General features: G+C 41.3%; 1 protein-coding gene across 9 annotated transcripts in view; it reads left to right on the top strand.

Moving 5' to 3' along the window:
* The window catches only part of RABGAP1L (RAB GTPase activating protein 1 like), a 260,444-nt gene that overhangs the window by 231,755 nt on the left and 11,808 nt on the right, over positions 1-16,881 (top strand). For 5 of the 9 annotated variants that reach the window (XM_056497048.1, XM_056497050.1, XM_056497049.1 and 2 more), the window contains one exon: positions 10,110-10,202. In XM_056497048.1, the coding sequence (XP_056353023.1) occupies positions 10,110-10,202 (93 nt within the window). Of the gene's footprint in view, positions 1-10,109; positions 10,203-10,464; positions 14,629-16,881 lie in introns of those variants that run through there. The other 4 variants (XM_056497051.1, XM_056497052.1, XM_056497057.1 and 1 more) reach the window with 2 other exon arrangements.

The following is a 16,881-nucleotide window of genomic DNA, read 5'->3' as shown; positions in this document are numbered from 1 at the left end:
CCATCCAGCCTAATGGAATTCAAAGAAAAATTTGAACTTTTTTTCTTCATTTAGTCTGAATTACTGTTTAATTTGTTCCCGAATAATAACCTGTATTATTTTCTGTTTATTTTCTCTTCATGTCTAAATGCATTTCTTCTTGCTGCCTTTTTATTGTCATTGGATCAAGAAAGAATTCTTTAAGCAATGTGTCAAATACACATTTTATAGATAGCAATAGAATTTTGAAACATTCAAAAGAAGGACATCAATGTTCTGAAGCTTCCTCATTTTCTTCTTTAAAAAATTCAGGGAAATCAATACAAGTGTTTCTGGGCACACAAGAAACAGCTTGTTTCTGTAATCATTACAAGCCCATTTTGGAGAAGAAATTTTAGTTACAAACGTTCTTTTTGAACCCAGTTCTCAGAAGAATTTGGCATACTTTGTGCTGAAATTGGAAAATGTATTTCAGTGGGTTTTATCCTGTTGGTTTTGTGCTTTCATGCACGGTGTAATATATTTTTTATTTTTATTGCTTCCTTCTACCTGTGTCAACATGAGCTCACCAAAAACTATCAGCTGTCTGTTTTGACTGGAGTGCTGGTTATGCTGGGTGCTGATGTTGTAAAGCTGTGGGCTTCTAGAGAAATCTAGATTATTTGATTTAGAGCAACGTGCTAGCTGTCCCAAGGAAATGCTCTGTTATATATTGTTGTGCTTTTGCTTCAAGGCAGAGTTGCCAAAATAATCCCAAGTTACGATATCAAGTAAGATACTGTGTATTATTTGTCCATTACCTTGGAGACTACAATGCATAGGCAAGAACGAGCATACATATTGTCCATGCTCAGGCTGGACTTCCAAAGCAGGTCAGGCAACATTGGAGCAGGCTAACAAGAATCCAGTTACCTCAGAACCAAGGATCTCATTCTTTCCATGGCCAGAGGAATAAGGAATAGACAGCACTAGGACAGAGAGCTCAGGGGGAAAAAAAGATGGCTTGCTGCTTCTCTGCTGCTGCTGGTACCAGAGGGTGAAAACTGTGGGAGCCAGATGTTGCTGGTAATTTACTGCCATTGTTTCCCAGAGGAAGAGTCTGCTCTCTCTCTGTGGGAGCTCTTTCCCTTGCAAGGCTCCCTTCAGTGGCAGTAGCTTGGCTTTCCTGCTGAAGCTGGCAGCATGGACGCATTTAATCTTTTTCAGCCCTTCCTGCCTGACAAACTCCTTGCTTTTGTCAGTGTTTAAAGTATAGTTGAGATGTTCTATGCTGGGTGATAAAGTGGCAGGTCTGGAGTCCATTGGTAACTGATGAGCCTGACAGGGTCTCAGCTAAATGTGATGTATGAGCACAGGTCTGTCCGCAGGTGAAGAGGCATGTGGTAGCGATGGCAGTAGTGCTGGTGCAGTGGTAGAACCATAGCTGGGACAGGGAAAGCAGCAGAAAGTTTGAGAAAAACCAAACCCACAGCAGTTGTGTATATACAGGTTTTGGAAACTGGTGCAGCTCCTTGTATTTCTGGGGGCTGATGGGCTGTGCAGCTCTGCTGTCTCATCCCCATGGATACTCTCAGGTAGCTGTGTAAACCACATCAATGGCTAAATAAGGATTTTAAATGGCCCTGCCATTCCTCCACCTCACTGCCAGCTCTGTGCCAAGGCATCCTGCAGGTACAGAGGCTGAAAGATGCAACATAAGGCAAAACCTGAAGCCTCATTCAAGGTGTAGAGGGTACCTTCTTGGTATATGAAGCATCAGTGAGATAACAGAGCAGGGCATGGATTAGTTGTTGCACTAAAAGGTTTTGCCATGCTTCAGTGAGCCTTGCTGATACCTTGGACTTGGACACTGTCCCATTTGTATTTTCAAAATGCTGGTCATTTAGTGTGTAGCTTTTTTTTTTTTTTTTTTTTTTTTTTTTGTTTATGGAGCTAGATAAGCAGAAAAAAGGCAAGACTTAGAGAATGAAGCTGTGTTAGGTGCTGAAATATTGATGAAAGTATTGGATATAACAAAGTTGATTGTAGAGCTCTGAATGTAATTATATAATCACAGAACCATAGGTTTTAAGGGATCTTAAAGATCATCTGAGTCCACTTCCCTGCCATGGGGGCAGGGGCTCTTTTCACTAGACTGGATTGCTCCAATCCCCATCCAACCTGGCCTTGGACACTTCAGAGATGGGGCAGCCACAGCTTCTCTGGGCATCCTGTGCCAGGGCCTCCTCACCCTCACAATGAAGAATGTCTTCCTAATATCTAATCTAACCCTGTGCTCTAGCAGTGTGATGTCATTACACCCCTTGTACAAAGGCCCTCTCCAGCTCTCTTGGAGTTCCTTTGGGGGTTCTAATGTCTCCCTAGACTCTTCCGTTCTCCAGACTGGACAACCCCAGCTCTCAGTTGGTATTCATAGAAGAGGTGCTCTAGCCCACAGAGCATTTCCATGGCCTCCTGGACCCACTCCAACAGGTCCACAATGGTTCAGTTTTCATATAGAAAAAGTATCTATTTTCTGCTAGTGGAGTAATGCACTAATACATAATTGCTCTTAGTAACTTGTAGGTTTGAAATATTGATAAAAGTAATGACAGGTTTGAGCATCAAGGACCTCCACATGCATCAGAGAAACCTGATGCCAATTTTAAAGATGCAAATGAGAATATTTTTGATACTGTGACTCAGAGTTGATCTAAAATAATACTAACACATAGAATGTGTATTTATAGAATACTGCAAGGTTCTTTGACTACTTGGGCATATGGTTCAAAGTTGTCATCTAGTACCCATCCTCCATCTCGGGAAGTAAATTATTTTTCATCTTGTGCTGGATGCAGAGTGTGGCAGGAGACAAGATGTGGCTCAATCATTCAGCAGAATCAGAACCTTGTCCTGCTGACAGCAGGTTTCACTAGTCTCATAGCAGGTTTCAGAAAATTTCTTGAGCCAGGGGTTTATTAGCTGAAAGGTGTGCACTCTGTGGACTAAATATGTTGAATGAGATGGGTGTTACAATAAAGCCTTGGTAAAACCACTAGTTTGAACCTTGGCACTGATAAGCTGCTGGCCTTGTGCTGGCAGTTGTACTGTAGGTCTGTGTTAGTTCCAGAATAAAGGAGGTTGGAAGTGAACCCTAACACCATGTAGCTGGGAGAGGCTGTTTCCCTGATATGTGATGCAAGAAAATTACTTGGTTCTTTCTCCTGAATGTCTGATTCTGTTGTCACGCGTATTGTGGTGAAGGCTGTGTGTGTCTGTCTGCTTGCCATTCTCCTCCCTTGCTGTGATGTGCTAAGAAATGTGACCAGAGCTCTGGAATCTCAATCAGAACGAATTGTATATCACTAGTGGAGAGAGCTAAGTGTTGGGTTTTGCACAGTCACCAAGGAGACATAAAACCTTCAGCATTAATTGCTGTATATCAAAAGGGGTGTGTATGTAAGGCAGTGAATCACTTGGAGCTGTTACGTTTATGAGGTATGAACTGATGAATAAATCCTATGCTGGAAAAACAGCTGCTGCTCCTAGGAAGTGTGTTAGAGCCAAGAACAGAGCCTTGGCTTAGATGGCTGGGTAGCATCACTCTCCCAGTTATCCAGTCCTCACTCTGGCTGTGGCATATACAAGTTTGGATAGTCCTCAGTGGCAGAGGTCTCATTGTTCAGGCATCCTTTAAGTTAGGTCAGATAATTAAAAAAAACCTGTAAGCAGATATTTTCCATGTAGAATGTTTCTGATATTGGTGTCCTTCACCAGTTGAAGAATTGTTGACCAATAGATGTTGACCAGAGCCATTGAAATGCAAACCATGTGCTGGCTGACAGTGGATCTGGCTGTTCCTTTCCTGGTGTGTCTCACTGCTGCAGCCCTTATCTGTACAGAAGGAAGCACTTGTGTCTGGTGGAGCTGAGACAGCAGCTGCAAGTACAGAAAATAATCAGCCATTTCCAAGCACTGCTTTTCAGCTACTCAGGGTATCTCTTCTCTACTAAAACAAAGAGAATTGAAGTGGATAATAAACCTTTCATATGTCAAAGTGGAAATGAATTTTTTGATTGCAGAAATACATTTTGGGATTCTGAAAAGCATCTTCCACAGGCAGAACATTATTTCCTTGACCCTTTTTCTTAGATACAGGTTCCCTTGCAGTCTCTCAAACGCAAGCACTGCTGTCAGTATAAAAGTACATGTTGGTGTTTAGAATTATAGTTCAGAGAGTCCAAATTCCATTCTCTTTTCCTGTGTTGCTGCAGGACTGCTGTACAATGGAGCTTATTGAACATCTCTCTGTCTTAACTTACTCTTCTTTAAATTCTTTGCTAACTGAGCCTAACTAAGCAGATCTTTAAACAGCAGTGCTGTGGAAGAATAATAGGCTGTACCTGGTTCAGTGGATTTTCGTGAATGGAAACACATTGTAGAGATTAAAATCTGACAAAAGGACCTAGTGTTGGAAATGATCCAGCGTCACTGACTCTGCTGCTGCTGGTTTGATAGTAGATTTGTAACAGTAAATTGTGCAGGTGCTCTGTAAATTTTGCAACCTGCTTTTCTCTTGTTTCTATAAATTCCTTTGAATGGGCCATTGCAATTGAGACCTTTTGATAATAGACTAATGTGGAGAAATTAAGCAAAATTCATGGCAATGCTTGTTTCCTTTGCCTTCAGCTGGCTTTCAGGTTGGCTTTCTGTTGTCCTGAAAACTCTCTTCAGGAATTTTTAAATGTACAGAGCTGTCAAGGAGAGAGCTTGCAGCAAGAAGAAACATCTCTCCCTGCATGGAAGGGATACTTAGGTGTGCTGGGGTAAAGCTGCTTTGCTGATGTAAAAAGCGCATTTCTCTCAGCTCTGTTTCCAAACACGAGATGGAGAGATGCTGTTCTGCAGCAGATGCTTAGGCATGCATTCAGCAGGACATCTCTCCAACACTATGAACATTTCCAAGGAATTTCAGGGAACATCTCCTTCCTTCCAGCTTAGATGGTGAAATAGCTAGCATCTGACAGCTGAGGCTTTTATTATACCCCAAAACCAGGGATCAGATGGTGCTGAATGAGCTTTAGAGTGTGGGGTTGAATACAGGATGTGTGGGATGAATGGGATACTGTAGCATAGTGAAAACAATGGAGGAGGGCTCTTCCAAGGTTTCAAACTGGTGGTGAAACAGGCTGTTGCCAGTGACCCCTTCCCTGCATGGTGTAAAAATGAGAGATGGGAATTTTTCAAGCTGTGCTCCAGCCTGGAATTTCTTTTTAAGCAGCTGATGTAAATTCTGCATTAATTTTTACAAATGGATGCTGCAGGTTTTCTATGCAGAATACCCATCCCAAATAGTTTTGTGAGAAATTACAATTTTTCCTTTCAGATTTCATGCTTGTGGCTAGGATCTCATTGGAGATACTTGGTTAGATTATACTGTGTAATAGCTGAGTACAATATCCCATTCTCCTCCTTTAAAGTCTAGTCCATGACACAAGTCTGTTGTGTCAGCATAGGGTTTGTTCTTTTTCATTACTGCCTCCTCCCAGAAGGAAAACAAATGGCTTTATCTACTTCTGAGCCTTATTCCTACACAGATATGGCAGGATAGTCTTCATTGCTTTTGGCCAACCACATTTTAAGGAAAGGACGATACACTTGTCCGTAGTAATGACTGCACAAATGAGTAGCACCAGGTCGGTTTTTTAATCTAATTTTGTTACCCTGAAACCTTCATTTGGCTTAATAAAGTACTTAAATAGAGCTGTAGTCCTTAAAATAGAGCTGCTTCCTTCCTGGAACTTGATGTAGTTGTATTTCAAAACAGAGTATTAACTGGAACAAAATGGTACAGCTTTTGAGTGTGAACTAAGATGTGTGTGATTGGAAATTTTTTATTGCTAATCTGCTGAGCTTCTGTTTAAAGCTCACAATCTTTATCTGGCAATCAAAGAACCAAGCCTCTTTGTGAAATTTCTTCTGATGTTGTTTTAAATCATAAGGTGAAGAAGATTAAGTACACATAAGTGTAACTCCCATCTCCGCAGAAGGGGCACTTGTGTGGTTTTGTGAGATCCTCTTGCACGTGGTACTTGTGGCTGTGAGCAGGGGCTGAGCCAGGCTCCCAGGCATCACCTCTGCTTGGAAATGGTCCTGCTGTGCAGCAGTGGGAAGAGTCTGGGTTTGTGCTGGGGATCACAGCACGCAGGTGTGTGGTGGATGCATAATAGGGAGGCTGGGCTGCACCAGTGTCTGTGGTCACTGTCAGTGCTCACTCAAAGCAGGCTTGGGACGCTTGCCTTTGGAGAGGTTCAAGATCCCCACCTCAGCTTGAAACTACCAAGCAAATCCATGGCCAGTGAAACAGAAAATTACTTCACTTGCTTCAAAGAATGAGAAAGGAAAGCACTGCACACTTTCTTCATTGGCTTTTTTCTTTCTTTTTTTTTTTTTTTTTTTTTTTTTTTTTTTTTTCATTGCAGCATGAACTAGGGAGGACAAAGTGTTAAGAGTGAGGAGATTAGAGAATACTGGCTACATTGTTAGTGTGGTGGGACAATGTATTTTTGGAGTGTTATTGCAGTGATAGATAGAGAAAGGTAGTGGGGAGCTAGGAAGGAAATCTCCTGCTCAGTTTAGCATTGTGTTGGTGCTGGAAGTCAGAAATCAAGTAATAGGATTTCACTATCTGGATCAGCCTCTGGCTGTCTGCATTATGTTCAGGAAATCACTTCCCATCTCTGCCTCCATTTCCTTGGCTGTCAAATGAACACAGTGATAACTGCCTCCTCTGAGTGCTCTGGCTGCATTAGAGCAATAAAACATTTGGGAGGAAGGAGTCATAGGTGTGATTTATGAATCGCAAGGTCAGGCTGAACTGTCTGTAAACAGCTAAACAAATCACAGAATGAGGGAAGGGTCTCCTGAAGCTGAGCAGATGCTGATGCTCGGTACACTGTCCATGCACAGGACTGCCTGAGGAACTGAAGGAAATCCCTCCAGCCCTATCTAAACAGGGCCAGCTAAAACCAAAGTGGTTTTGTTTCTCACCTTCCACATATCACTCTTCTGCAGTGAGTCCTTCAAGCATTTGGTGTCATTGGGTATTTTCAGAAGAAGGTTTTGCTTGTTCAGTTCTTCTATGTGGATGTTTTATAATGATACTCTGCATGGGTGTTTCCCTACGTACAACTACTTACAATATGATTTTATACTTGAAGGCAGTAAAATAAAACAACTCAATGAGATGAGATATTGAGAAAAACTATGTTTATACTCTGTAAGAGTCTCTTAAATTGGATAACCATCAGTATATCCCATGGTGTTAAAGAAAGAAAAAAGTAATCAATATTGCAGAAGCTTTTACAGAGAATTTATGAGCACTTTTTTCAGGATCAGTCCACGAAGACTGAAGCATAGCTAGCACTATTCACTTACTTATGAAAATGCTTACTGAGAAATCCCTTGATGAATTCACAGACTGTTTCAGGGAATTAAATTGGGAAATATAGAAATGGGCTTTTAAATTTTTTTCCATTTATTAATGCATACTCCGAAGAAGAAAGTGCCGTAATAAATTATCAAACTCCTTTGAGAAATGTGGCTGAATAGACAGTAATAGTGAAGTGTAGTCCCTGCCAATGTTTGTGGGCATACTTGCTCTAGTTTCTATTTTACAAGATAGGTGGATTAGTATGGACTGGTTTCTGATTGGAGTTCCCTTCAGCCCCCTAAGTTAGCCTTAGACTGTATTTAGATATTTCCCAGTTAAGACAAGATTTGTAGCACAAATAGATACTAACATGCATCACTCATTATCATCTTTCAAAGAGCTGAAGCCTGCTTTCTGTGTCATGCCTGATGCTTACATGACCTGATGCTTGTTTCAGGTATTTACTGACAGTATTCCTAAGAAAATGTTCCTGTGCTATTTCCTTGCTGGAGAATGTGCCAGACACATGGGCCATCCTAAGCCCAGGCCATGGCTGTGGATGGCCCCTGTGGTGCTGAACGAGGGAGCTGATGACTTGCAAGGTCCCAGGGACCCATATGTGGTCCGCTCACAGTTGTGAATTGAAATACAAGCAAGTAAGGAGACCATATAGATAAGAAGGGTTGATGAAATTAATTAGCAGGCATTAAGAAATGGTTGATAGTTGCGAGTGGAGGAAGCCCCCAACACCCAGTGCCAAGCTAAGGCAGGCAGCACTGCTCACATAAGCATAGGGGGGTAAAGGATTGTGACTGTACAATTTTTACCTTCACTTTCCACTCTTATCCCCCTACTGACACACACAGACACAAAATCTATCTTACATCTCTTGTTCCTTCAGATGGCAGGATTCTTACTGAAGGACTCACATGGCTGTGTGAATAAGAGTCTCGTCTGTCTCCCTGTGTAGTGAAACTTGGTTCTTATGTGCACTTTTAAAGGTTTTGATGAAAAGCATCAAGAATCAGGAACGTCTTCGTTTGAACAGAGATCATCATCTAAGTTACACCTGTGTTGTCGCTTTTTGCCATCCTGCACCACAAAATCTCCCTCCTATTTATCTTTGTTTCCTGGTGGTTGCATATTGGAGCCCAAAACTCCACTGCAGAACCTGAGATTGTGTTTGGAGGGTGTCCTTATCACACCCCAGCCGGGGAGCCTTGATCTGGTTCTCTAAATGAAAATCCAGTGGTGAAAGAAGGGGATGGATCAGGCTCCAGACGTGTGATGGGTTTGTTTCTTTGAAAAAGCTATAGTGAAATGATTTCTTATTCTTACGATTATTAAGCCTCAATAGTTTCAGGCTGCAGCCAAGACAAAGCTGGCTGGATTTGTGTTATGTTGGAATGTATAAAAGCATCTCTTAGTCACTTTCATTTCATGGTGTTTTGCCCTATTGAGTGTCATCAAAGTGAAATTCTCTTGTATGCTTGCCCAATGTACTTCATGTTTTTATCTTTACTGTTTTCTCTTTGTTTGCTTTAGGGGGAGTGATTTCAGATTCCATCAGTAATTGTGGAAATTAGTACTACTTTATTACTGCTTTGCAGATCATGGATTTCATGTTTGCTACTTGCACCTCCGTCTGCATCAACACTGAGCACTTGCTTGGTCCCTTTGGGTATTTGGCAGAACAAAGAAGTATTGGGCTGAAAACCATCAAAGAGAAAACAACTCCAAAACTACCCAGAAACTCATATCACTGCTTACTGGCAGTAGTTTTTGCCCTAAGGCAATGTGACAGTGGCACATCCTCACAGCAGGAGGCAGCTAAATATGATCAATATAGGCAATAGGAATATCTGCACGACAGATCAAGGGAAAGCCTGTGTTTATAGTCATGGTGGTGCATGGCATTAGGGACATCTCCAACTGCCAGTATGTGACCTGAGTAATGCTGTCAAAGGTCCCCGGGAGAGATGGGAGCACTGCATACCCAACCAAAAGGTGAAGGGAAAGCAGAAGATCCCCATACTTAGTTTAAAAGAACACAGGCTCTTTCTGATCAGTGTTTGAAGTGGAAGCATTCCCAGGATCAAGCAGCCTGGGTTTTGACCTTTCTGCATGGCTGTTTACCAAATTTGTTTGTGATTTCTCTGAGCCACTTCTCTGCTCTCTTGCACTGCAGCATCTCCATCTGTGCCTAGGAAGGCTCTGATGCCAGACTTCATGAGGGCATTGGTCACAGGCTGTCATTTAGACATTAATTCTCTCTCAGCAGTAAAAAGCATTACTTGGATCTCCTTCAGGGAGTTGTCCAGTCCTTTTGTATGAGCACTCCTTTGTTCTCATCTCACTTCTAACAGTTGTCTTGCAAAAGCATTGTTTTGGTGAATCATATGTATCAAAATATGTCTTCCTCTTTCTGTTCTCCCTCTTGTTTGTGCTTTTTATCTTATTGTTAGTCTTATTAAAATGTCTCCACTTTTGTTTCCCTTTAAATGTTTGAATAATTAGCAGCAGTGGGCACAGAAAGATTTGTCAATGTGAGCTGTTTGACATGGCTTAATGAATAGGGGAGGGGGGACAGTGGGGAGAAACTTTATTCAGCACAGCTTTCCAGCACTTCCTCAATTTCCTGTTTGTAGGGAGAGCTTTCAGTCAGCTTTTCCAGCGTTCTCTAATTTTTAAATGCATGTTTCCTGAATCTATTCCACAGGTGCCAACAAAAAAGCTGAAGAAATATGAGAGAGAATACCAAACAATGCGAGAGAGCCAGCTGCAGCAGGAAGATCCTATGGACAGATATAAGGTAGGGAGATGCTATATGGGAATTTGGTAAATCCCATGAGGAGTGAGCTGTCTCCAGGAGTTAAGCACAGGTGTGGTACCATACTCACCTCTCTGGGATGTGCCAATTCAGGCCTGAGGGAAGTGAAGGCAAATTCATCCCCTTTCTTGAATAAGCGCTTTAAAACTGTGGACTTAGTCTTTTTTTCAAGAATATTTCAATCACAATTTGTAACTCTTAAGACATCTGCAAGTAGCCACATATAATATTTTTCTTCTTTCAGTTTATATGTTTGTAGGTAACTCTCCTGCTGTTGCACTTTTACGGGAGATCTTCATGAGCTGCAGAAATAAAGGGTGATTCAGCTACAGACACAGGAGAAAATACACATTGTTCTAGAGCAAGCTGTGTGCAGTGGCATCCACAGAGACTTTGGAAGATGAACTCTTCCTTGGCTGATACGATCCTTTATTATTCATTCCTGTTTATACCAAGCTTCAATAATTTTTTGTTAATGCCTATTATGGTGGGACCCAGAGCTCTCCCTGGTGTCCTGAAGTACTACTGCAATAGAATTAATAGTAATGGATATTCCTCTTTAAAGGACCAGAGAAATAAGGTTCAGTTGTTAATATGATAGCTTGATAGTTCACTGAAAAAGAACAGTTCTTCAATTTTGGGTCAGCTTTGCTTATTTTTACAACTTACTTGCTTTCATTGTCACAGCTATGTTCTGTTGCCATAGATTTTGTGTGCTGGAGGCTCTGCCTCTGGGCACAGACTTTACTGAGTATTCAGGATCTGGTTATTCCTCACTGTTTTGAACAATTCAGTTTGCTCTAGGTGAAGCTGTCAGGGGTGAAGCACTTTACTGCCCAGGATAGCTGGGAACTGACATTTCTTAGATATTCTTGTAGTGTGTGCCTTAATATGTTAAATACCATTGCGGTTTTTATGGAGTCTGCCAGAAGTGTGGAGTGGTGAATAATCACACAGACTGCAACAGGCTTGACATGGTCTGTGAACATGAGAAAAATGCACCACATTCAGAAAACCAGAGTATGGAAATCTCTGGTGAGAGTGTGTGCCTTAATTCATAAATGTGACAAAGAAGACTTACAGGTACTAAGTCAAACTTACTCTTTTTTAAAAAAAAAAAAAAAAAGAAAAAGAAAAAAAAAGCATTTGTCCGTGAGAAAAGTATATTTTAAGTGTAGGTTTTTTGCTGTCAAAGGGTGGAGATTTTATTGTTTATGAGACTTAGGAGTGCTGTAGCTGCCGAGAGCCAATAGCAAGTATGAACTGCTGGAAAAAAACACAACTGGCTGCTGATTAGCTTTTAAGTATTTTTATAGTGGTTCACTTACAGTACTGTGGAATTAAAATAATGCTTAGAAAACAAATAAGGGTTCCTTAAAGCTCAGTGGAAGCATATTAACTCATTAATCCTGGTCAATGGACAGTGAAGAACATTATCCCAAGCTGCAAATGAGGAAATAGGAAGTGACTCTTGGGCCACTGTTGATGTGAGTCACTGTCACAGTCAAGATCACAGCCCAGGGTTTTGGCTTGCGCTTCTAAAACTCACTCTGGATTTTTTTATTAAGCTGGATTGGGTCTGATCCTCTTAAGGATGCTGTGATTAGAGAGTCCCTGTGATAGGTTAGTTGCACATTAACTTCAAAGTCCGGACATGTTCTTCAGTTGATGGGTGTCATGGAAAAATGCTTGTAAATGTTCTTTGTTCCTTGTCTTGCTTGTTAGATTTAATTGATATGTGAAATTGAGGTTGGTAGGAACTGACATTTCAGGAGTGCTTCCAAAGGGCAGCAAGAAAATGTCACTTGTGTGGATCCTCCCAGGCAGCATGTGAGGAGCCAGCCTTGCTTTTTGCTTGTCCTTTAGGAGAGCTCTCTGCAGCCTGCATGGTCAGATATGCATTTCATTTGGGCAGCACCTGTGTAGGGCTTCCACCAGCCAGCCTTGGCTTGGGAAAGGCTTGTGTACAAGCACTGCTGTCAGCTCCTGCTCTGTGGGCTGTGCCCCACACTCCTACAACCTTGTAACTTTTACAGTTTCTCTTCCCAAAACAAAGTGAGGTTTTTGCTGCCTAGAAAGGGGATGTTTCTTGGATGGGATCACTGGGAGCAGAATGTTCCTCATATGGGTCAAGAAGGAAAACAGCTTTCAACTGGTTTATAGTTTTTAGTTAGAGTTTTTATTACCAGCAGAAATTTGTCAGGCCCACAGAGACATGGGCACTTGAGAGCTGCATTGATGAAGGATGTCTGAGTAAGACACCTCTCTATGACAGAGCCCTCAGAGGAAATGCATTGGTGATCCTGAGAGAGAGGTGGATGGGGTGGTTTTGCACTCTCTGACCCATTAACCAGTTGTGTTTGCCTGACAGGTTAAATTATGTGCTCCCATGAGCTATGTTAAATGTGCAGCGGTTCCTGCCTAGCACATATTATACATGTTTTTATACATGAGATTTGACTTACCAAAATAACAGTATTAAAGAGTGCCATGATTTTTGGTGTTTGTTTCATTCTGTTTACAAGTATTATTTAGGAAAAGTGCAGGTTTTTCTGGACATGTTTTCACTTTATTTTCCATTGCTTATAACAAATTATCAGATTTTTAAAAGGTGCAAAAGTGAAATATGTTCTAAATTGTTGTTTGTCACCAAATTTCATGACTTTTAGTTAAAATAAATTACAAATTCCATATAGAAGACAGGAAGAAAAGTGAAATGTATATGCAGAAAAAATAGTAATAGAGTTCAGGTTGATGTTTTTCTAAATATTATGGGGTTTTATTTCTGTGTTTGAGAACACCTCATGTAACAAGATGAGTTGACTTGATAAGAAATTTCCAGAAGTGAGCCTGGGAATTGATTTAAAATAAAGAGGATATAGTTGTACAAAGAAGGGCTGGAGTTTTGCAAGCAAATGCTGCTGTTCTGTACCACCTTTTCCTCTGTTGACCTCTGTGCAATGGAGAAGTTGCGTGAATAAATGTGTAATGTGGACATAATAGCCTTCTCTGCAACAGCCTTCTCTGTGTTTTGAAAGGGAAGCAAAAATTAATACAATGGTCATTTTTATTTAGTTGTGGCAACTGAATGTTAACTATCATGAGGAAAATCATGATGACTTTTGTTGTGGGACCTTGTCTGTTGTTTCTTTAAAAAGGGTGCTGGGGCACTTTGGGGAGTCTCCAGAGTCGCCAAACAGAAAACACAACTGCCTCCTGGAGCCTCTGTGTTGCTTACCATGAGAGGCTTTCCTGGATCACATCCTGTAAAAGGTTTTTGGACTTCTAGATGGAGGTTCACAGGATTTTCCTTTGGAGCTCCTCCAAAATCAAAAGCTCTTTCCATTGAGTTTATGAAAACCTCAGTTTGCTCACATCCAGAAAGTGACTTTTAATCAGTGTTTTCATTCCGTCATTGGGGATCTGTTCACACTCAGAGGTCTGGCATTTGGAAATTGTGATTTAACCCAGCCAGCAACTCAGGCAGCGGCTTGCTCACTCCACCACAAGCAGGATGGAGGAGAGAATCACCAGAGTAATAGTGACAAAACTTGTGGGTTGAGATGAAGACAGTTCAGTAGGTAAAGCAAAAGCCGTGTTGCTGTTTTGCTCAGCAAAGCAAAACAAGGAACTCAACCACCCCTTCCCATAGGCAGGTAGTTGTTTAGCCATCTCCAGGAGAGCAGGGCTATATCACACATAACAGTGACTTAAGAAGGCAAATGCAATCACTCCAAAGGTCCCCCCTTCTTTCTTCTTCTCCCTGATTTCCATACTCAGCATGGTGCCATATAGTCTGGACTATCGCTTGGGATCAGTTAGGATCAGCTGTGCCAGCTGTGTCTCCTCCCAGCTCGTTGTGTACCCCCAGCCCCCTCACTGATGAGGAGGTACAAGAAGCTGAAAATGCCTTGGCTCTGTGCAATCCCTGCTCAGCAATAACCAAACCATCTCTATCCTATCAACACCTTTGAGCACAAACCCAGAACCTAATAACCATCAGGAAGAAAACTAACTCTACCAAATGCAGGGTGTTGCTGAACAGAGAGAATTGCTTAACAAGGTTGGTGACTCATTACGCCTCACTCGAAAACAGCACAGAGAGGATGCATCGTGGCCACTAATCTCAGGAATTGCTCCTTGGTGCAGCCTGGAAGGAAGCAGAGGGTGGAGTTCAGCCTTTTAGTCATCCTGAACTGAGGCTTGCCTACTGCTTTCAAGTTTGCCATCTTCTTTCCACCCAGAGTGTGATGGAAGTGGGAGTATATCTCTCTAAAACTCATAACAAAAAAAAACACAACTAAGAATAAGCAACTTTTTTTTTTTATTAGAAATTTCTTTATGTCCTGTTTTCACTGTCTTTACACCAATGGTTGAAAGCTGTATTTGGTCTGTGATTTTACAGGAGGTAAGTTGATTTGTGTTTGTGTGTATCAGCATTGTTTGTCTTCTTTGGAAATGCAGTATCCTCCTTTTAAAAGCTAACCTGAGTTCACCAGCCACCTTTTGTAACCAGGATGAGGAATTTGGGAAAGAGGGATCTGTTATTTTACTGCCTGTAGAAACTGAGCAATACTGAGGAGAAGAAAATGGGTGTCATAGTAAATTTAGTGTTGTGGAGAGGAAGCAGGAAGCTGTCTGTTTGTACCAGGGACAACCAGCAGGTCTGACTAGTTGGCTGATGCCAGTTACAAAATGCTGCCTCTGATGTGAGCCCTGCTGTAACAGATCAGTTCTATCTGTAGAACTTTGTCTTTGCATATTTCAGACAGCTCTAAATATTTCACAGCCTGTGGAAATAGTTTGCTACACATGAAGAGCACTGTTTGCTCTTTCTGTCTTTACTGTGTCCTGTTAGTTTTTATTTAGACTTAGGCAGACTTAAGAGCTTCCTCCTGAGAAGGGAGGCAGTTTTACACTGCTAGACCTGGGGGGAGGAGCTGAAAAAGACAAACTAGCTAATCGGGCATAGTGCCCTGAATGGAGGAAGAGTAAAGTTGGCCCTGTAAGAACCTCTCAGCTAGACATTCAGAGTTTGGTGAACGAGCTAAAAACATCTTTTAGCTATTGACTGGATGCCCAAGGTAAGAAATCTTTAACTCACTACCGATGTGTCATGCAAATTCTAGTTTAAGAGGAGGATAGTGCATTTCCAAGCACAGAGCTTGCTTACCCACTTGTCTGCGAATGTAAAGCAGGAACTCTCAACCTCACACTGCGTGCCTTGCTTTGCAGACACTGAAGCTTTTGGCAAAGACATAGCAAAAATGGAAAAGCCAACTTGGTTATTTTCTGAAAGTCACAAGAATTTGCTGCTTTCTTCCTCTAAGCAACATGCCAGTGAAAAGGTATTGGTGCTGCAGAACCTGGTCCGACTCAGGTCTCAAGTTTTAGGTGAACTCAGGTCACTTTCTGACAATCGACAGAACTGCATCTATAAAAATCAGCATTTCTAAGATGGTCTGAATGAAATACAGGAATAAAAATGTGTTAGAGATTATTATTAGTATTATTATTATTGACTGCAATTTGGTTTCACACTTCAAAGCTTATATTATGTCTACAGAAAAATTTTACTTTAATTTCTAAAATTCCTTGTCCCAAATAGAGTACAGTGCATTTAAAATAAGAAAGATCCTCAAAGCTGTGTGTCTTTTAGCAGTGATTATTTTAACTGTGTTAAGACAAAAGTGTTTTTAGATTCTGTACAAGACAAGTTACTCAAAATACAATCTTTTGGAAGGGAAACAAACTTACTTCCCTATACAGGGCAGTGCCTATTCTAGTTACACAATAGGGTCACATTCAGGAGAAAAAAAATGTAGAGGTTCCACTTCCTGCCACAGAGGAAGTTCCCACACAGAAGAGACCTTTTTTTGCATCCTCTTAGAGCGCCTGTTTTTGTTTAAGACAAACATGCAAAATCTGCTTGCAACAGAAATGAAAACTGGAATTTCATAGTTGAGAGTTTGGAAAGAAAAAAATATCTGAGCATAGCTGGTGAGTAGGAAGAAGTGAAAACAGGTGAATAACGTACTTATGCAAGAAACTGCATTTTGTAGAAATATATTATATCATTGACTTTTACTGATATATTTGAACTTCTGCTGTTTTGTTTTGGAGAACATAAGTTACCTTTCAGGTGAGAATAAGTCCTTTTTGAAGATCTCAGCATATAGGTTATTGTTTTTCTACTTACAAGTTTCCATATGAAAGTGGTGCTTTTCCTTGAATTTCCATAGTGCAGAGATTCCTTTGAAGCCTGTTTTGGTATGGAAGATACACAGTGATGGAAAGCCAGCACAGTTTTTTTCTCTTAAAATCCATTTGGAGGAAGGCACCTCTGTCTGCCCCACCTGGCTGTGTTCTTCTGAAAATGAGAACTTGTATTTGATTTCGAACTGCTGGAAGTCCACCGACCCACAGGAATCTTTTGAATATGGTTCTGTTTCTCAACTCTAGAACAACAGTCACAGATTTCTGAAAGAAATGGATTATTGCTGTTCATTCTCCTGTTCACTCACTTTCTGTGGTTAATGCTTCAGATAGTAATTTCTGCCTGTGTGGAGTGGGTAGGGAGGGCAGTGAAGCAAGGGCCTGCAGCCTCTGAGTTGTCCATTTTGTGTTCCTATCACTGCCCCCAGCAGGTCCTGGGCCTGTG

Source organism: Oenanthe melanoleuca, chromosome 8 (assembly GCF_029582105.1).
Source record: "Oenanthe melanoleuca isolate GR-GAL-2019-014 chromosome 8, OMel1.0, whole genome shotgun sequence".
Classification (NCBI taxonomy): domain Eukaryota; kingdom Metazoa; phylum Chordata; class Aves; order Passeriformes; family Muscicapidae; genus Oenanthe; species Oenanthe melanoleuca.
This window is presented reverse-complemented; position numbering and strand designations above follow the sequence as displayed.